Genomic DNA, 21,203 nt, shown 5'->3' with positions numbered 1-21,203 from the left:
GTGTGTGCATATTGACACGTGTGAGCATGTGTGTGTGGAGCAGCACTGTGGACATAAACAGACGCACAATATCCATTTGATTCCTAGGTTGTTTATGACTATGTGTATGTATATGTGTGTGCATATTGACATGTGTGAGCATGTGTGTGTGGAGCAGCACTGTGGACATAAACAGACGCACAATATCCGTTTGATTCCTAGGTTGTTTATGACTATGTTATGTATGTGTGTGTGCATATTGACATGTGTGAGTATGTGTATGTGGAGGCTCAGGGTTGAATTGAATGTCTTCCTGAATCACTCTATTTTTTTTATTGAGGCAGGGTGTCTCACTGAACCCTGAGCTGGCAGATTCCAGCTAGTCTGGCAAGCCAGCCTTCTTTGGGAAAGGATCCATGGGTTTAACATGGGTTCTGGAGACCCAAACCCTGCTCCTCTGGCTTACACAGCAAGTGTTTTACCCCTGAACCATCTCCCTGGCCCTGATTTTTAGATTTCTTTTAGAAAGGCAGCAAACCTTGATAGTCACTGCCTTAAGGATGTTTTGATGCCTGATTGGCCCGATTTCTGCAACCTGATAATATGCCAAACACAAAGGAATGTCAGGTCTTTCGCCCTAGGACTTCAGTGAGAGATGACTGAGGCGTTACTCATTGTTCCTAGTTAGTCAGTCTTCAGAGACTGAAGGAGAAAAAATTTTCTTGAAGAAAAGCAGATTTCCCATAATGCCTACATTGCAGGGGATACTGGAGAGGTCAGCAATGGGTCTCTGTCAACAAGTGTGTTCCAAGTGTGCTGAGCAACTAGTGCATCTGAGCCCAGATCCAGTCACAGTAGGTGTGCAGGCTGGAGGAGGGAAGTCAGGCAGGTGCCTATCCTGTCCCTGACTTGAGGTACATCCCTGTCCTGGGTCTCTCCAGAGCCTGAGTGGTCAAAGAGGGACTGGGTAGGCTGGGAGCAGTAGGAGGACCAGCTCACCCTCCGTATACCCCTGTCTTAGGATTTCTATTGTTGTCAAGAGATACCATGACTTCGGCAACTCTTATAGAGGAAAACATTTAATTGAGGTGGCTTCCAGTTCAGAGGTTTAGTCCATTATCATTATGGTGGGACATGGTGGCTAGAAGTATGGTGGCATGCAGGCAGACATGGTACTGGAGAATTCTGTATCTTGCAGGCAACAGGAAGTGGCCTGAGACACTGGGTGTGGCTTGAGCATATATGAGACCTCAAAGCCCACCTCCACAGTGACTCATGTTCTCCAACAAAGCCACACCCTCCTCAAACAAAGCCACACCTCCTAATAGTGCCACTGCCTTTGGGGACCACTTTTTTTCAGATCACCAGTTACTCCCATCATAATCATGCCAACCTTGCACCAGTACACATATTGTGGTTGGTGTTGTACCTCTCAGTTCACATCTGGGTGACAGTGTTGATGACTTTTCTCCCTGGCTTAGCAATATGAAAGCTAGATAGCAGGAAGGATCAGCTCGGTTCAGTTTCATGTCTCTGTGTTCTGTACCTGAAATGTGTGGTTGGTTTTCCAACAGTAGAGTCTTAACCATCATGTACTCCTGGGCAACCAAGTTGCTCTCTTCCTAATGCTGCTCTCTTCCTTATGTACAGTTTGTACACAGACTTTTTTTAAGCTCTTTATTTTACTGGTGGCTCTAACAAGGTTTCCCCTCCCTCATTCTAGGCTCCTAATCGTGAGCTCATGACTTACTGGCTACAGGAGCTTCAGCAGAAAAGATGGGAGTATTGCAACAGCCTCGACATGGTGAAATGGGACAGCAGGACTTCCCCAACTCCAGGAGATTTTCCTAAGGGCCTCGTAGCCAGAGATAACCCAGGTAAGACACAACTAGAGGGCTGGCTCCCTGGCTGTTCTTTCTGGGTAGCCATTTGACACAGCAGCTCAGATGAGCAGTGAGTGAAAATTAATTCAGACTGAAAATAATGGCAGTCCCTCACGAATGGACTGCAGTCCACAGTGCCAGGTGAGGTGCTCCAGGGACAGAGTCATTTTCAAGCTAGTACTGGCCTGGGTGTCAGGCAAGGCAGATGCCAAGCATATTGCAGAGATGGAGGACAACATCTGTGTGCAACTGAAATCATGATCCACAGTATATACCTTCTGATCTGGCTCCAAGGCTGCCTTACCTTCTACCATAATTAGTGACGAAGTTTACTCACCTATGTCTTCATGCTTGGGCCAGCTTCCTAATGCTTTGCATTTTGAGTGTGCCAGGAGAGAAGCAGCATTCCACTGGTTATTTTCTAGTACTTCTTAGGAAGGCCCTAAAAGCTAAGCACTGATTTTATTTTATTGCAGATTCATGGCATTTTCATAGGTCCTAGTAAGTCCTAGCCATTTGCACCCTAGAGAGAATGTACTTTTGTACTTGAAAAGCAAAACTTAAGCCCCATGATCTTCTCATGATTGTTGATTGTATTGAGCCCTCTAGAAAGAATGAGGCAGTTATTTGCAGATCATCTTGCAGACCTACCTCTACCGCTCAGAAGGCTATTTCTTGTGGTTCCCTCCTGTTAGCTTGTTAGAACAAGCCTGGAGCTCCTGACCTCTGAAGTGAGCTCTTAAATGGCCAGGACATTGTACTAGCAATTTAAAAATTGTATTCGTGTGTGTGTGTGTGTTTGTGTGTGTGTGTGTGTGTGTGTGTGTACACCTGTATGTACTATGGTGAGCATGTGGAGGTCAGAGGACAACTTTCAGGTGACACTCCTCTCCTTTACCATGTGGGTCCTGGAGATGGATCCAAATCAGGTCATCAGCCTCAGCAACAAGTACATTTCCCCACTGAGCTATCTTGCCAGCCCTATACTAGCATTCTTACTTAGTTAGGTGTTTGTTTGTTTGTTTGTGTGTTTTGAGATGGGGGTCTCACTATGTAGCCTTGGTTAGCCTGGAACTCACTATGTAGACCAAGCTGACCTTAAACTCATAGACATCCACCTACGTCTGCCTCTGGGGTTCTGGAGTTAAAGGTATATGACACTATGCCTAGCCTGTACTAGCACTACAAAGGAGTGCACATTCGAATTAAAACCAGTATAGGTTTGTTGTAGCACTTCCATGAAGAGCTGTGGTCTGTACTCCATAAAGCATGTGGGACCCTCTGCTCAACAGAGTGAGGGCAGTGGCATCTGAGTTCTGGGCACATTAGCAGCTGTCTTTTTCTGGAATCACTCACCATCTTAAAACTAGGGTTTTCTAGCCTTGCTTTTCCTGGCTTGGGCGTTTTTCAGCACTGTCCATACTAGTCAGTGAGAGGATACTGCCTTCTTTGTACCTGTGGATGATTTTCTAGGAGCCTTTGCCCTGGAGTCAGAGTGGAAGGGAACGCTTTATATTCAAGTGCATGCCCCTCTCTAGCTTAGAAGTGGCTTCCTGCTGCCTGAGGCTTAGTTTGGTTTGGTTTTATTTTATTAATTAACTTTTATTTTCATTGTTTTGAGGCAGGCTCTGTAATCTAAACTAGCCTTGAACTCCTGATCCTCTTGCCTCGACCTCCTCACACTGGATTACGTGTTTGCACCACTATGTTGGTTTGTGGGGCCCTGTGGTGTGGTGGGCAAGCTCTACCAGCTGAGCTGCATCTTTATCTTTTCATTTGGTTTGTCGTTTTTTTGAGACAGGGTCTTGTATAGCCCAGGCTGGCTTCAAACTCACTCTGCAGCTAAGGATGACCTGTGTCTCTTCCGTGATAAGAAGTTCTAGATCAGTCTCGAGGTCACTCGGGACACTGGGAAGGAACTGTAGGGGCATGGGCAGCCTCCATGCTAGTGGCTTATGCCTTTGGCACTGAAGATACTCCATTTGCCTCCACTCTGGGGACACAGATCACTCCTCTCGAGCAAGGACTCAGATGTGGAGCTGAAAGGAGGGCAGAGAGGTAGTACCTAGTCTTGGGGTTCCTCTGTTATGTCTGTCCTGCCTCTTGGCAAACCAAAATGGTGAGGTTGGGGAGCCAGAGGAGTCATCTCCAGCTTACGTTTGGTTCCCTTTCTCTCCCCTCAAGTGTTCCTGTGAGCCAAAGTGTTTGTGCAGACAAAAGCGAGAAGTTTAAGGCAGCCTGAGCCCCTGCATGGGCTGAGCTCAGTGTTGGGCTTATTGGGGTCTCTTTAGGGACAAGATGGCCAAGACTCAGCCAGTAAAGAGACAGAAAAGTGGAGGAAAGAGCCAGAGAGGGTCCTTCCACATTGCTGCAGGTCAGTAGGGCTGCAGGGGCCAGCAAAGCTAAGCCTGGAGGCCCACCCAGACCTGAAATAGACAGGGAGAGCCTACTGGCTGGCCTTAAAAATTTAGGTTTTTATCTAAAGCACAGTGGAGTTTTAAAAATTGTACGTATAGAAATAACTAACTTTAAATGTCTTCTAAATTCTAGATAGGAATTATAAGGAAGGACAAATAGTGAAACCTTGAACCCTTGAGCTATTTTCAAAACCATAGCTATCCAGAAAGTGAAACATTTTTGAGTAGAAAGTCTAGACGACCAGGAGCTAGAGAGATGGCTTAGTGGTTGAGAATGCGTGTTGCTGTTTCAGAGGACCTCAGTTGGGTTCCCAGCACCCACATCAGTTGGCTCCCAACTGCCTGTAACCCCAGCTCCAGAGGATCCAGTGCCCATTTCTGGTCCCTGTGGGCACCTGTACATACATGGCATATGCACACATGGACATAGACACATAAATTTTAAAGAGAACTGTATTTCAGACCCTTTTGTCTTATCATCAGAGGGAAAAACTGGTTAAAAGATAAATGTTGTAGTTATACGGCAACGTCCTTTAATTTTCTGTGGTCATGCTGTGGTTAACAGCCCACCTTAGTCTAACTGTGCTAACCCTAGCCTGGCTAGAAGGTGATTGGTTTTCATAGCACTGGTTTGCTATTGTTGTCTCCTAGTCACCCAGTCACATCCCCCAGCTGAGCACATTGTTGTAATCTTGAGTGTCCACCCATCATGACTCTCCAGGCACCTCAAGTCAGTGTGGAGAAAGGTAGACGGAACTGACACTTTGCATGGAGTGTTTATCTTGGAAGGCGGTCCTGTCTGGAAGCCTTGTGGGTCTGGCTTAAAGTCTTAACTCTGATATTTACTGTTCATCAGGTTCTGAGCAGGTCACTTACCCATGACTACAAGACTGCACACTGTGCCGTGAAAATGAAGTTTGTCTACTCTCCATATCGCAAGGATTGAAAGGGAAAGCACATTGCTAAGGGTAGAGATAATTCTACACCCACGTGCACGCATGCTCACACAGGCATGCACATGCAAACATCCCTGACAATGAGATTTTAAGTGGGTGAGGATTGTGTTTCACTGCGTTTAATAGGAAACTGGATTAACAGGAACATTATTTCTTTTTCCCTCTTATGAGCAATTCAAAGCTGGTGCTCTGACTCCTCAGCCACGTCTAACTGTCCCATGCTTAGGACTAAGTTCCTGACTCATGCTCACTGTCACTTGGGTGGCACTCACATCACAGGAGGACGCTTTCACAGAGACCTTCCACCTCTCTTTAGCAGTGACTCTCACGTGGCTATTCCTCGTGGTTATATCAAATGGTTACCAGGGAATATGGGGAACCAAGTAATTCAGCTGAGCGTATGGCCATCAAAACCACAGACTCTCAAGAAGCAGGGATGGACAGTTGGTCGTGAACTGGCACTGTCCCATAATTGCCTGTGTTTCTGTATTTCATGTCTTTGGAGTAAGAGACTCTTTCCTGTGTGGTGGTTCAGTTTTTCAGGCAGGTATTAGAAAGGGGGGTGACCTTGTCCTTTTTTATGTGTTCTCTCTGTTATCCCTTCACAGCCTGATTTCTGAAGTGTACCTCAGGCACCACCCCCATTCTCTGCCGGAGTTGGTTGGATAAGGACCTAGCTTCAAATTATTACTTTGGGAAGATAAACAATCCATTGTTTACATGTAGAGATCTTCATAGCCATTAAGAATCAAGGGTCTGCCTTCAGGTTTTCATGGTATTTGAGAATCCACATACTGAATACAGATTTAATGTAGCTGTCCAGTCCATTTGTTTACTTCATTCCACACAAGACCTTAGAAGAAAGAGCTGCTGGACCCCCGCTCTTGGTTAGGTTTCCTGAAACTCAGGCGTGTGTCCATGACACTGCCTTCTCTCTTCCCAGGCGCATACGTTACTTCAGGGACAGGTGACTCTTACTTCTGGCTCGCGGTTTTAGTGGGCTGAGTGCCTGTGCGTGGTTACTATTTCTTAAGAAAATTGTGTTGTGAAAACGGCTTGAGGTGACGACATTTCTTTCTCTACAGAAGTGCATCACCTCCTTTAACTGTCACACCTTCTGCAGTTCCGTGTGAGCAGGACTCAGCAGCGTGGGCAGGGGTTCCTCTAGGCCGTGGTTCTCAACCCTTTAATACAGTCCCTCAACCATAAAGTTATTTTTCGTTGCTACTTCATAACTAGTTTTGTTACTATTATAAATTGTAATGTAAATACCTGATATGCGGGATCGTGACCCACAGAGAATCATTGCGCTAGGCCTTTAGGCTGCAAGGAGGCCTGTGGGTAGAGCACAGAGCTGGCACTAACACCACAATAGTCAAGTGCCATCTTCCAGTGCCAGTCCTGTGCAGTGATCACGGTTGTGTGTTTGTATCACCCTGCTTGTGAAATGCTATGAAATACTCCACAGTTTTCACATATGAGCCATTGTATAGCAGTGTTGTCTCTGAGAGACTTGTATTACCGTGATTCAGCACATCTCAGCATCCCCTTCTGAGAAACAAGATGTTCTCAGAGCCAGGTTCTTTGGAAGTCAGGCTGTGGGAGAGAGAACATGGGGGAGATGATCTGTGTGGAGAGGAGGTCTGAAAGGAAACTGGCCAGAACTGGCCAGCATTTGGTCCCATGGGGGTGTCCTGAACCTGGCTCTGGGTTTGACTAGTCTGTACAGGTGAAGGCAGGGGTTGCTGTGACTGTAAATAGCAGCTGGGCCTGAGATTGCTGAAGATCGGGCATGAATGGGAGAGAAGAGAGGAAAGCTGAGCCTGGTGCGCCCCACTAATTCAGGAGCTTACCGGGAAATGGCAGGAAGGGGACGGTCAGGAGGAACCACGAGTGTCCGTCCGTTGAGAACTGTGGAGGCCCCGGCCGCCCCTTGCGTCGTTTCCTCAGCCCACAGGAAGCCGTTCTTGCCTCACAGCAGCCTGCTGTCATTAGCCCTTCATCCAGCAATGGTAGCCTTTTCACCTGAGCCGTTCCGCTGCTCGGTGTTAGTTACTTGCTATTAGTGAATCAGTCAGAGCCCCAGGTCTCAGGCTGCGTTCTTGGTGGGAACCACGGACAGATAGGCCAGCCTTCACTTAGGCACATAGGTTGGTCCCGCCCTGGGGACTCTCAGAACCCTGTGGCTTCTTGTCTCTCTGTGGGAACTACAGCCTCATGAAGATATCCCTGCTCCTTCTGACCACTCCCTCCTTCACAATCTGGGTTGAAACTCAGTTTGATGCCTTTTAGAGGCTGGGATGGAGTATTGGCCTAGCAAGCACAAAAGCTTAATCCTCATTAAGCTTATCTGATCCTCCCTTACCTACTATAATGATCCCAGTTCCTTGCCCCCCGACCTCCACATTGGAGTGAGGAGAATGGCCATCTTCACCATGAGAATTCTCTGGGATATGCATGCACTTTGCTGTCTGCAGAAGTTTCTGGCAAAATGAGAGCAGGAAGGGAGAGGACAGACTCAGAGGCAGGTCAGGTGAGTGTAGGCACTTTTGTGGGAGAGCTGTGACAGGAAACGTCATTACAGGGAAGCTGAGTCAGTGAAATCCAGGGGTTGCTGTAGAGTAGGGCCCCAGGAAGTGCGGTCTAAACTCTCTTCAAGGTTTCATCAGCATTGGAAATGCCTAAAAAGAATGGCAGACACCTTCCAGGGCAGCTTTTCTCTTGCCACTGCGGCTCTGAGCAGCCCCCGACCCCCTGTTCTTTCGTAGGCTCCCTGTATCCTAATGTTAGAGCGTGTCCCCTGCTGTCCTAGAGGCTCCTGAGTGCTACTGTATGGCACATACCGAAGAGAAGCCAGCAGCTCCACTCTGGGTGAAGCGTTTTTTAAAAACCAAACCAAATAAAACCAGACAACAGTAAACTGAAACTTCAGTAACCATAAAAATATACTCAGAGCTGGAGAGATGGCTCATCAGTTAGGACCACTTGCTTGAGTTCTTTTCCCAACACAGACATGGTAGTCCACAACCATCCACAACTCCAGTTCCAAGGGATCTCAAAATTTTTTCTGACTTCCGTGGGTACCAGGCACATACATGGTAAACATATATATGTAGGCAAAGTACTCAAACATGTAAAAATTAATAAGCAAAGAAGTAAAGAAGCATACCCAGCCAGGAAGCTACTGCTTTTTCAAGTAAAGTGATGACTTTTAAAGATTGTTTCTACACAAGATCCCAGTAGAAATCATTTCTGCAGCATGGTTTCCCTCAAGGCCCTTTCTGCCCCTACACCCTCCAGCTCCTTCTTGGGTGGACGGTGGTTTGTTGCAAGCCCTGGGTTTTCATGGTAATAGGTACCTTACCACTTCCGGGAGTGTCAGCCCTTGTTCCTAAGGGGCCTCACGACCTCGCTGCCAGCCCACACAGGAAAGAGTACTGCACTGTTCACAGTAGCAGTGTGTACGGCTGGTTGCTTGTTTCCTGGCTAGGCTTAGAACTGCCATGCTCTTACTCAAGTTGGGTCAGTGAGAGGCCAGCCTTCAGGAAGTGTGTAGGACAGCTCTGCCTTTCTCTGAAGTAAAGAGTAGAGCCTCCACCCCTGTGTGCCCGTGGACTAACACAAGTACTCAGAGGTGGTAAGTGCTTGCTATATTTTGGCTCTCAAGTGCTGACCAACGTCTTCTTTGCTTCCTAGCCATGTGTGTCACTGCCATAGCAGGTGACTCTTTTATCCCTGGTTCAGGTTTTTAGGGTCCTGACACAGTAGCTAGAGTGGGCTGAATTAGCGGTGTCTGAACTTTTTTCCTTTTGCTTATTAGATCCCCTTTCCAAATGAAAGCTTAAGGGGAACCCCAACATTTAAGTGAAGTGAGCAACCACTATGCTTATCTCTTCTCCCTCCAGCAGTCCCCAGGCATCTCCTAGAACCCTTAAACCCAGAGCAAGGGTCTGACTACCAGGACTCCATGTGTTCTGTGGTGACTGGGAGCTTGCCATGTTGACCTTCTTTTCTTTAGGGTAACAGCTCTTGGTGCTATTCCCTCGGTGCTTAGTGCGTAAGAAGTGATGGCCTATACATAAGCTGAGTGTTGTTCCCGCTGACAGCAGTCCCTGATGCCTGTCACACTCAAGGCACTTTTACAGGACATTCTTGGAGCCTTTCCCACTGACATTGACAGTAGTCAAGTTAGTGAGCTGCCTACAAAGTGAAAGAAAGCCTGTGAGAAGACATTCCTGTTGCTGGAGAATTTCTCTCCAGCTCCCACCACCAAGTCCCGCCAGTCTCAGAGCCCATTTATAAAATAAACACATAGACTCTTACATTATTTAAACTGCTTGGCCATTAGCTCAGGCCTGTTATTGTCTAGCTCTTACTCTTATATTTAGCCCATTTCTATTAATCTTTACTTTGCCACATGGCTTGTGGCTTACCGGTACTTTACATCTTTCTTGTCCTGATGGCGGCTGGCAGTGTCTCTCTCTCAGCCTTCCATTTCCCCGAATTCTTTTCCTTGTCCCGCCTATACTTCCTGCCTAGCCAATGGCCAATCAGTGATTTATTTACTGACCAATCAGCAACACACTTGACATACAGACCATCCCACAGCACTTCCCCTTTTCTTTTCTTAAAAAGGAAGGTTTTAACTTTAACATAGTAAAATTACATATAACAAAACAATTATCAAGCAAGCATTACAGTTACAATATTAAAGAAGAGATCCTATCTATCTTATATTTGTAAGTTTAAGGTTTTATATCTAACTTATCTTTTATTATAACTAAGGAAAATTGTAAGTATCTAGTCTTTAACCATATCAAAGACCTCAGAAGGATATACTACTACCTGAGAAATGGAGAAGGATATAAGCAACTTTTAGGAGTCTTGTAGGGTAGACAGAGACAGCTGAGCCTGGACAGTCATGCAAAGTTTTCTTGTAAAGTTGGGGCATCTGTCTTCAGCCCACAGGCCTAGAGTCTCTTATTCAGTTTTTTCTGTGTCTTGTAGAATGTCTGGCAGTTTTCTCTGCAAAGCAGGAACCTGAAGGACCGTTTTGTCAAGCAAAGTTCAGTGGTCACCTTTCTATGGGTCCTGCATGTCCAGTTGATCAAGCAGTCCAGGCAAGAACAGTTTCTTGCCCAAATGGCTATTTTTGTCAAGGTGAAGATAAACTCCGTATGGAGTGTCTTCGATGCCCATCCTCCTCTCTGAAGTAAATCGGTGCTGTCAGGAGCAGACATGTCTCACTGTCCAAAAAGTCTAAACTTTTAAAACATTTTAAATGCCATATTCTGTAGGTCTTTGAAGTGTTTGAAGACTACCTATCTATCTGAAATATATCTATGTATACCTAGAAGACTTAACTAACATGGCTACAAATATTATCATAGATGACTAACTATTAATCTATTTTTTAATTATCCATTACAATTTTAAATGAGTTACATAAACATAATACCTCAAACAAGAATAGAAATATATATACAGTATAACAAAATTAAGTTTAAATTTGTATCAATAAACTAAAATCTATGGCAATGTAAAACATTTTAAACAAGTTGTTACTCTTTAAAAGTAGGTTCATTAATCTACCCTTTCATCCTATCATATCTAAACTATCCCCCTTTTTGTTTTAGAAAGAGATTGTATTTATAATCAACCTGATTTAAATAAAAATATTGTTTTTTCTCTGTCCCACACCAGAGGGCTCTTCTGATTTGGGACAGAAGAATCTCTTAACCATTTTTTTTTTGAGCAATATGTCTGGGTTTAGAGGGGGAGTGAGCCAATTCCATCTCTAAAGCCAGTTTGGTATATTTGGGAATTTGGGCGTAGCTTCTCTTACTACTTCCTGCTGGAGGGGGGCGCTGTATCTTATGGGGACACGAAGAAAATTTTAGGATCATGGAGTAGTCCATGAGGCTGTATCGTCTGAGCCAGTTGCCTTGAAACCATTCTGGATGTTGAATCATCTGGGCCATGGTGTCACTGGAGACCTTTCAGGGGGTCTTGGCTGGTCAAACCTGATGTATCTTAATCTGGAACAAATCCATAGTCTCTGGCTTTCTGTGGAAACAAGAGCAGAGACTCTTTTCCAAAGCAACATATCCTTATATCCAAATTTTGAAGTCAAGGTACCTTTAAAATATACATTTTGGCATAACTCAACAGCTTTTACAATCAAATGTTTTTCTGCAGTTACGAATATCAAAGAGAACATAATCCAGATTCTCTGTGTGGTAGTCATCTTTACGTGGCTTTTTTTTTATATTAGCTTGAGCCTATTGCTTTAAAGTGCAGCCTTCTAAGCCTGAAACGGCGCAGTGGCTGCTGGCTCCGCCCACTTCAGCTTCCCAACATGGCGGTGGTCCGCTTTCCGCCAGCTCTGGGAGCCGTAACTCTCAGAAATAGTGGGTCTACACTTTTACCAAAGTAGCGTGTAGCCCAGAAACCTCTTTTTTTGTTTTGTACTAGCAAAGGCTAAATTCACCACACAGTTTAATGTGCTACTTGCAGAGGCCTCATTCCCGCCATACTGCAGGTCGAGCATGCACGCCAGGAACCCGCCAGTAGCTCAAACCGGCAGCTGCCGCTCATTTGAGAGAGACAATTAGGAAGCTGTTTTTAGGTCCGTTTTAGAATCTTTTTTCTAAGTTTTTAGGTGGAAACTCTTGCCACCACGTTGGACGCCATTTGTTGCTGGAGAATTTCTCTCCAGCTCCCACCACCAAGTCCCGCCAGTCTCAGAGCCCATTTATAAAATAAACACATAGACTCTTACATTATTTAAACTGCTTGGCCATTAGCTCAGGCCTGTTATTGTCTAGCTCTTACTCTTATATTTAGCCCATTTCTATTAATCTTTACTTTGCCACATGGCTTGTGGCTTACCGGTACTTTACATCTTTCTTGTCCTGATGGCGGCTGGCAGTGTCTCTCTCTCAGCCTTCCATTTCCCCGAATTCTTTTCCTTGTCCCGCCTATACTTCCTGCCTAGCCAATGGCCAATCAGTGATTTATTTACTGACCAATCAGCAACACACTTGACATACAGACCATCCCACAGCACATTCCCAACTAGGACATCCGTCTCCAAGGGTTGTTGCTGCCCAGGATTCTTGGGCCCTGCTGTCTTGACCAGCTTTTTGTGGAGACCAGTCCTAAGCAGGCCTGGGGGATGCTGGTCCAATTAGAAACTAATTGTTGTCTTGGCTGTCAGTGGCTAACAGTTCTATTCTAATTGTGTTTTCACATTAATATTGTGAGCACTTTATTAAAAAGACATATAGACTAAGTTGATTATTAGGAAATAACATGAAATTCCGTTTGCAAACATTTTTCATTCTCAGACATCGGCACTGGGAAGAATACAGAATGTTTGGATTGTTAGAATTGTTTCTTTAAACATGATGCAAAATGAGTAACAGTATTATTATCTTTGTGTTTATTAGATGGCTTCATCAGTTACCATTTTTATTATTTTATGACATTTTCATTTCCTGCCCCTACCTGCTTTTCTAATTTTGAAACAATTAGCATATTGCTTGAAGCAAATATTATTTAAGCTATAAATATTGTTATTGTCAAGTAAATCTTGGGCATCATATTATTTCAAGCTGGAACATCTCCAGAGATTACATTTTTTAAATTATTTTATTTTGTTTATATGTATGAGTGTTTGGGGGGTGTGTGTGTGTGTGTGTGTGTGTGTGTGTGTGTGTGTTTGTGTGTGTGTGTGTCATGTTTGTAAGTGCTCCACATGACCACAGTACCCTTGGAGGCCAGAGGAGGGCATCACATCTCCTGAAACTGGAGGTACAGATGTTGTGAGCTGCCATGTAGGTGCCGGGGAACTGAACTTAGATCCTCTACAAGAGCAGCCAGTGCTCTTAATCCTGAGCCAGCCCTCCAGCTCTCAAAGCTTACATTTTAAAGAACAATTTTAAACTTGAACCATGAGTTTGCTGAGCTGCTGCACTGTGACAAAGCTTATTTTTTCACTGTCACAGTTCACAGACACTAGAAAACGTGTTCCTAACTGTAATTTCCCGGTTTTCCTAAAGAAACAGAATCAATAGAGTAGACAAAGCTGATACTTGCTTTAATGTTTTCAATTAACAGTTTAATCCTGGAAATTGTTCCTTGTCAATACAGGTGAATGGACCCTGTCACCATTACTGATCTATAAGACTGGAGGGTAATTCTGGCCTTTTCTCTCTCCCTAGACCAACAGTTAATTTTGGCGACCTTGAAACACATCGTGACCTTACAAGAAGCATGGTTCTACTTTACATGAAGATAGCTCATGAGCACAAAAGCCACCCACAGACCATGTTTTTGTATAGCATGCATCAAAATGTGCTATTGCACATATGGCTGATAGTCTTGTGAAATGTAGCAAGTCAGTGTTTTATCTGGGATGACAGATTTCCTACAAAAGTTTAGGGTAACTGACAATTGTTTACCTTTCTTTCAGATATAATTTCCCAGCACCCAAATCCTTCTGCAGAAAAAGCCAGAACTGTGCTCGCTGTGGAAGCTGCCCCTGGAGAGCTGGTGGGAGACCGAGCTGCTCGCCAGCCAGCCCCAGGGCATCCGAATTCCATTAACTTTTACTCTCTGAAGCAGTGGGGTAATGAGCTCAAGTGAGTCTTTGGGAAGTAGCATATGCTATTGAAGATGGATTCTCTTTGATAATGAGTTATAATGTGGGTTATATGTTTATCTGTGACATTATAAAGCCACTTTACATTTATGAAGGGTCTTTGTGCTCTGCAGCACACTTTCACATAGGTCATTTTTTTAAAGCTTTAAACAGTATGCCTGCTCTGGTTCTGGTACCATGCCAAGAATCATCACACGGTTTCATCTGATTGCTTGACTCTGTGTGGTAGATCAGATGGCTGACATTTTACAGAGACTGAAACTAGATGAAGGGGGCGGAGTCTGAGATGACAAGGCTTCCAGATGCAGGGCTGGCCCAGAGTCTCTGCTGTGGGGTTCTGTGCTCTGGCTGTACGTGGGCCAGTGAGAATAGAGGTGGGATTTTTTTGTTTGTTTTATTTGATTAGTTTTTAAGAAAGGCTTTGTTGAGGTATATATAATTCATCCATTTACAATATATAGTATTTTGTGTTTTTTTCATGTATCTTGAGCTGTATAATTAATTTTAGAACATTTTGTTGGTGGTGGTTTGTTTGCTTGCTTGCTTGTTAAGCCAGGGTCTTGCTAAATGACCAAGGCTAGTCTTGAACTTGCAACTGTCCTGCTGTCTCAGCTTCCCAAGTCTGGGATTATAGGCGTGTGTGAGCCTGACTCAATTTTAGAACATTTTCATCAGCACCAAAAGAAAACGTTTATGCAATCCTTTCCTACCCCCCTTGCCTTCTCCCCTCCCTCCCCGCCTTCAGTTGTAGGCAACCACTAATCTGCTTTCTGTCTGTGGGGATTTGTTTATTCCGAACATTTCATGTAACTGGGATTGCACAAGATGAGCCCTTTGGTGTGTGGCTTTCTTTACTTAGCGTAATGTTTTTAAGATCTACCCAGGTAGTAAGTGGTATGTAAGTATCTCGTTTTCTTCCATGACTAAATAATATCCCTTACGTACTATCCTAGTTCCATTTCCTGTTGCTGTGATAAAACTGTGACAAAAGCGACTGTATTTATTGGGCTTACAATTCCAGGTTGTATTCCACAATTGTAGAAAAGTCAAGGCAGTCAGAACCTGAAACAGCTAGGCAAATCCAGACCGGAGCAGAGAGGAAGGAATGCACGCATGTTGTGCTCAGCTCACTTTCTCCTCTTACATATAGTCCAGGACCCAAACGACTCTTCCCACATCAATTAATGTCATCAAGACAGTCCCCCACAGGCTTGCAAGCACTCTTACCTACTGAACCATCTCCCCAGCCCCAACTGTCATCTGTTTGATCCTAGCCATCCTACTAGTGTGAATCAGCTGATATCTTATTGTGGAATTGGTTTGCATTTCCGTGATAACTAACAGCTTTGAGCATCTTTTCCCACGTGGCCATTTGTGCATCCTCTTTAGAGCAGCATTACGTTGGATCTGTTCAGATCCTTTGCCTATTTTAAATAGTATTGGCTTTTTATTATTGAGTTGTATGCATTATTTGAATGGAGGTGATTCATCAGTGTTGGCAGCAATACACTTGTTTAGACACAGAATCTCAAGAGACTTGGCGTAAGTTAGAAATGGGAGTTAGTAGGAAGGCTTGTACTCTGGGTTTGTGGAGCACGGGAAAACTTTGTGCTCTGCTGTCGGACCCAAGTACTGTCAGCTATGCTCCAGCAGTCCTGCTGGGTGTTCAGAATGCCCCAGCAGCGACCACCCAAGGATACACTGTTTCAGCAAGTGTTCTCCCCATACCTCTTTCTGTGTATGCCTTGGTGCTTGGTTACGTATAATAAAGTCATTTTTGTGTGTGTTTTCTTTTCTTCAGACATAACTTTGTATTGGAACTGAGTAGAATATGGCAGACCTCAGAAGACCAGCACTTGAGAAAGAGATCACTATGAGGCCTTGTCCACTCTGCTTCTGCCTGGACAGTGGTGTTGCCCTCCTGGTCCTGCTCTACTCTATTCCCGCCACATTCTGCCCCTCTTGCCTCCGACCACATGCTCACCCTGAATTAGAGTCATGGGTAGCAGCTGCACCAAATGTCTTCATTTGACACTTGAGGGTTTTAGCATTGTGACTCTAGTCTGTCCCTTGGGTAACTCCTTTCCAAAATTCTCCTTCTCTGAGCCTCTGCATTCTGGCCATTTGCTCCCCTCCTCTCCACCTGAGAGCCTCTGCCTCACCATGTACCTGTCTATCTGGCAGGGACCCTGTTTCATCTCATGGAGCCCCACTTGCCTTGTGGATGTCTGACGCATCTGAGGTAGCCCCACTCACTATCTCCCAACCCCCAAGAGAAGGGGGTGGAGGAGGCAAGGGTGGGGCTGCCTCCCCAGACCCTGCACCATATCATGCTTCTCAGTAAACAAAGCGTTCTTTGTTCCTAAAAATGTCAGGAAACCACAACGACTCTTGCTTCATTTTTCAGGTTAAAAAGCTGAGGCTTAGAAAATTAAAGTGGCTTGTTCAAGGCTGCGTTACAGGAGTGCATGACAGAACTGAAAAGCACACCCAGGACCCTTTACTTCTTATTCCTTTCACTCTTCACCATCACGTATCTGGGAGCTGGGCATGATGGTCTATACCTACGATGGCCAGCCTGGGTTGCTTGGCAAGATAGAGTCTCAATAAAGTAACAAGAACGTCTATGGGGGACTTTTAATTAGCCGGGTATTTATACTTGTGCAGCCCCATCTGCCCTCAGAGTTCGACAGTAGGATGAGGTGGAAACAGGCCTCTAGTACTGGGGACTTCCCGTTTCCTTGAGCTTAGAGTGACTATTAAATATCTCTGCCTGGAAGAGAGAACACATGTCCCTTTTGTATGTGACAACTCTCAAAGCAAGTTCGGCCGGCATTAATGTCGGCAGGAGCAATTCGAGCTGCGCTGTTGTGGTGTTGTGTGGTGGGAGAGGCAGACTCCTTGAGAGAATGCTCAGCTGTGCCACTTCATAATCTGCTGTCTCAAGCAAGCTCCTTACCGTTCTGTGCCTACAGTTCTCATTTGTAAGTAATCATGCATACCTCATGGGATGGCCTGGATGATGATAAGTTAATAGGAACAAACAACATGGAGCAAAGCCTGGGACTCAGTTCTAAGGAAAGTGAATGTCGACATGTTGGGTCTCGTGATGAAGCCCTCTTTGTGGAGTTCTGCAGACTGCTTTCTGTAGAAGCGGGATGCTTACAGAAACAGGATGCTCAGACAGATCTCAAATGCTTATGTTTTTTCTTTTCTTTTGACTTCTAGGCATGCTTTAAGAACTTAAAACAGAATGATCTGGGTGAATAGAGAACCTTTTTTTATAGTTTCAGAGATTAGAACTTGCTAAGCAAGCCCTCTGAGCTACAACCCCAACGTGGAGAGAACTTAATGACCTTAGAAATAGTAAAGCATGGCCGGGCAGTGGTGGCGCATGCCTTTAATCCCAGCACTCGGGAGGCAGAGGCAGGTGGATCTCTGTGAGTTCGAGGCCAGCCTGGTCTACAAAGTGAGTTCCAGGAAAGGCGCAAAACTACACAGAGAAACCCTGTCTCAAAAAAAAAGAAAGAAATAGTAAAGCTATGTTTCCCTAAAAGGAATGGCTCAAAAGTTGTATTTTTGTAATGGATTCAAACTAGTACTAAATTGATTGTGGTCAGGGTTTAAGGATGAGCATGTGCTTATGTGTGCACATGCATTTATTGTCTTCATCAGTTTAGTTGGGGCCCTCTATAAGGCTCACCTGGTGAACTGAGAGTTTAAATTCCACACTGTTGTACAAGACTCGGGGCCCTGTGCTCTGCTCCTGCAGCTGAGCTAAGGATTTGCCAGAGTCTAATAGCTGGTGCTATTTTAGTGACTGACTGTTCCATTGTCATGGCAGAGCACCATGACCAAGGCAACTCAGAAAAGAAAATGTTTGATTTGGGGCTCATAGCTACAGAGGGTTAGAGACCCACTCATAGTGGGGGCATGAGAGCGGGCAGGCAGGCAGGCATGGCACTAAGCAGTAGCTGGGAACTTGCATCCTTATCTCCAAGTAGGAAGCAGGAGAGGTAACTGGGAATGACTTGAGCTTCTGGAACTTCAAAGCCCATCCCCAGTGACACACCTCTTCCCACAAGACCACACCTCCTAATCCTTCCCAAAGAGTTCCTCTAACTGGGAACCAAGTATTCAAATGTCTGAGGGACATTCTCCTTCATACTGCCACTGGTGCTTATTATGTGATTGAATCACTTAGTAATCCCTTAAAATATGATGTATTTTCTATTAAAAATAAATTAGATGCTTAGGGAGGAAATTGATAAAGGTGGTCATGCCACTAAAATATCGTTGAGAGAGTGTGGATGATATGGTTGGAAGGAATCAGAAAAAAAGAAGAAAAACTTGTTAAAAACCTGTAAGATTCTAGGCCTACATTGTAAGTGTATGTCTTTATTCCATTAAGAGCAGCAGCAGCAGCAAAACAGGATTGGAAAAGCTGGGTGACATCTTAGAGGTGTGGTTTATCTGGGCAGACTGCATCCTGTAGCCCTGGCAGGTGTGTCCACTTACTCCGGCATAGGCGCCTCTGTTGGAGATGTAGTTACGTTTACTTGGTTTCCTGCTCTGATGACTTTCTTATTTAACCTAGCCACCATCTAGATCACATCAGTTGATGAAGCTAGACCCCATGTGAAATTCCAAGTGGTGTGTAAGAATAACCCCTGCCTCGTAGAGACCAGCTGGTGGTTAGTGCTCAGCCAGTGGTGGCTGGAGGATGCAGTGTTACAGGCATTGCTCTCACACTTTGGGGCCGTAAACATAGTGGGTCTTCCCTTCATGTCAGGTGGAGAGCGTCCCCCCACCCCCACCCCCACTGTCCCAGATGCATGGGGAGGCTGAGCTTGCTGGGAAGGTGTGCTCACCTTTCTAGGTTGTCTCTGCTGCGTCTTTTACTGGTTCTGCTGCTGACTGTGTCCTGGACTCTTTGTTTCTGCTTTCCTCAAGACCCCTCAAACCTGGTAGCAATGTCACTTTTGTATGTGACTCAGGTTCTGGGAATCCACTGGTTTTGCCATCTAGGGCTTTGCCTGGTGACTCATCTCTTTCAGAGCCCCATTGCAAAGAGAAGGCCACCCCAGCCCAAACCAGTGCCCAGATATCTGGTGTATTTGGGGAGGTCTTTTGTGTCTGTGGCTATGTGGTACTTGCTAATATTTTCCTTGTTTTAAGGTATAGCTCAGTCTTTGCCAAGAACTAGGAGGATTGTATAGTCATGTTGCTACCTCGTGGGTGTTTTCAGAACCAGGCCTTCTGAAGGGAAGCACAAGGATGGTGGTTGAAGAAGTTGGCCAGGTTGTGTGTGTTGCTATGTCAATACTCTTTCCTAAGAGCTTCCTGGAGCATAAAATTGTTTGTACCTAGTACTTCTTGCCAACAGTCTTTCCCATCTTGATTGGAACCATGCACTTCCCGTTCATTAGCAGGACTACTGTAACTTTAGAGAAATCATGGTTGTAGCTTGCAGACTGGAAGACCTTAGCCGTGGCTTGCAGACTGGAAGACCTTAGCCATGGCTCGGATGATATCTGACTCAGTCTAGGAAACCAGAGAATGTCAGTCCATGCCTTATCCAAGGCCACCAACCAGTTAACCCAAGTCTCCTATTTTAGTTAGAGTTGAGGGCTCCAGGAGGAGGAACAGTCAGTGTCTTCTGGGCCTGCTGGATCCACTTGTTACAGGAGCCAAGTTCTCAGTAGCCTGGGTCAGTTCATTCTGTTCTCTTAGCCTTTCAGAGCCTCCTCATTCCCTCAGATAACCCAGCATGACCTCCCCAACTGAAGATCTTTTCCTGAGATTTAGGTGTAGACATTGTGGGCTGTGGGCATTATTTATCCCTTCCGTCACGGTGGGGCTTTCCCCTGGTTCCTACTTTATCTAGCCTCCTCAGCACTTCTCCGTCTCCTTTTGGAACACTGGGCATTATGGTGGGGGTCAGTGGGTAGGCCCAGTGGTAGAAAGCACAGCCTGGGCCCTCGATCTTCTCTGAAATACTCAGAGCTTGGACCCTCTGGCCTAGGTGAGCCCAGAACCACCTGGCCTGTATGCTGCCACCCACCAGCTTCATTCAACCTGTCCTTTTTTTCTTAGTCTTGTGAAAGGCATGCATGCTTATAAAGAAAGAGGCCTGCTCATGCTGAGGGGCTCAAAGCTAAAACTGAGGCCTTTGTAAATCCACATTCCAGAAGTAGCTACTAGAAATGGAATTGTGAATGTAAGCACTCTGGAATTCTCTTTGCCTGATAAAAGAGAATCTGCAGTATACACTGTCTTGGTGCCTTAGCATTCTCCTGACTTTTCTCCTAGACATGTTTTCTGTGTGACAACCAAGTCGTGAGGCCCACTCGGACCAGAGCTGTACCCTGACCTGCAGAGTGAGAGCTTGGCAGTGATGGGGTGTGGACGACAACTTCATGATTCTTGGAATTGAGGCACTGTATAGTCTGGAATGGTCTAACTCAGTAATCTGTGGGGGCTGTTATTCTGCGGAGTTCAGGGGTCTGGATGCGCCCTTTGTCTGACCTGTTCCCTACTTGTGGGTATCTGCTCATTGAGTCAGAGGAAGAAATGCTGAGTCACCTTCAGTGAGTGTAGTGGGAGTTTTCTCCAGTCCTGCCTGGCCCACGGTCAGGACAAATCTCTCTCACCTGCCAGTCCGGCAGCCACTCAGACCCAACAGAGTAAACACACAGAGACTTATATTGCTTACAAACTGTATGGCCAATGCAAGCTTCTTGTTATCTAGTTCTTGTATCTTAAATTAACCCATTTCTATTAATCTATACCTTACCACGTGGCTCATGGCTTACCGGTACTTTTACATCTCGCTTCCTCTGTGTCTGGCTGGCAACTCCTGACTCAGCCTTCTTCCTCCCAGCATTCTCCTCTCTCTTTGTCCCACCTATACTTCCTGCCTGGCTACTGGCCAATCAGCACTTTATTTATTAACCAATCAGAGCAACACATTCAGAGCATCCAGAACATCCCACAGCAAGTGAGAGAGTACCTCCTCGTTTTTTGTTTTTGTTTTTGTTTTTGTTTTGACATTGGTGTGAGGGAAGATAGCTGAGTGAAACCCCTTGGGGTAGCTTGCTTCCTGCCGCCTTCAGCCTTCTGTAAATCCAAACTTCCACCTTAGCCCACCTTTCACCACTGAAAAAGGTTGAGGTGCTGGCCACAGGGTGGCCGTGCAGGCAACATGTGAACTTGTAGGCTCAGGAGAGATTTGATGGGACATTTCCAAACACTTCTCTCAACTCCTAAAGTCCACTTGCTCGTCGAAATTACAGTGAGAACT

General features: G+C 45.3%; 1 protein-coding gene across 1 annotated transcript in view; it reads left to right on the top strand.

The window, feature by feature from the left end:
* The window catches only part of Tbc1d2b (TBC1 domain family member 2B), a 77,975-nt gene that overhangs the window by 19,820 nt on the left and 36,952 nt on the right, over positions 1 to 21,203 (top strand). Inside the window, exons 2-3 of the mRNA XM_059268361.1 lie at positions 1,703 to 1,856; positions 13,712 to 13,880. Coding sequence (XP_059124344.1) covers positions 1,703 to 1,856; positions 13,712 to 13,880 — 323 coding nt within the window. The remainder of the gene's footprint in view (positions 1 to 1,702; positions 1,857 to 13,711; positions 13,881 to 21,203) is intronic.

Source organism: Peromyscus eremicus, chromosome 7, assembly GCF_949786415.1.
Source record: "Peromyscus eremicus chromosome 7, PerEre_H2_v1, whole genome shotgun sequence".
Classification (NCBI taxonomy): Eukaryota; Metazoa; Chordata; class Mammalia; order Rodentia; family Cricetidae; genus Peromyscus; species Peromyscus eremicus.
The sequence above is the reverse complement of the archived record's forward strand: the minus strand, read 5'-3'. Positions and strand labels throughout refer to the sequence as shown.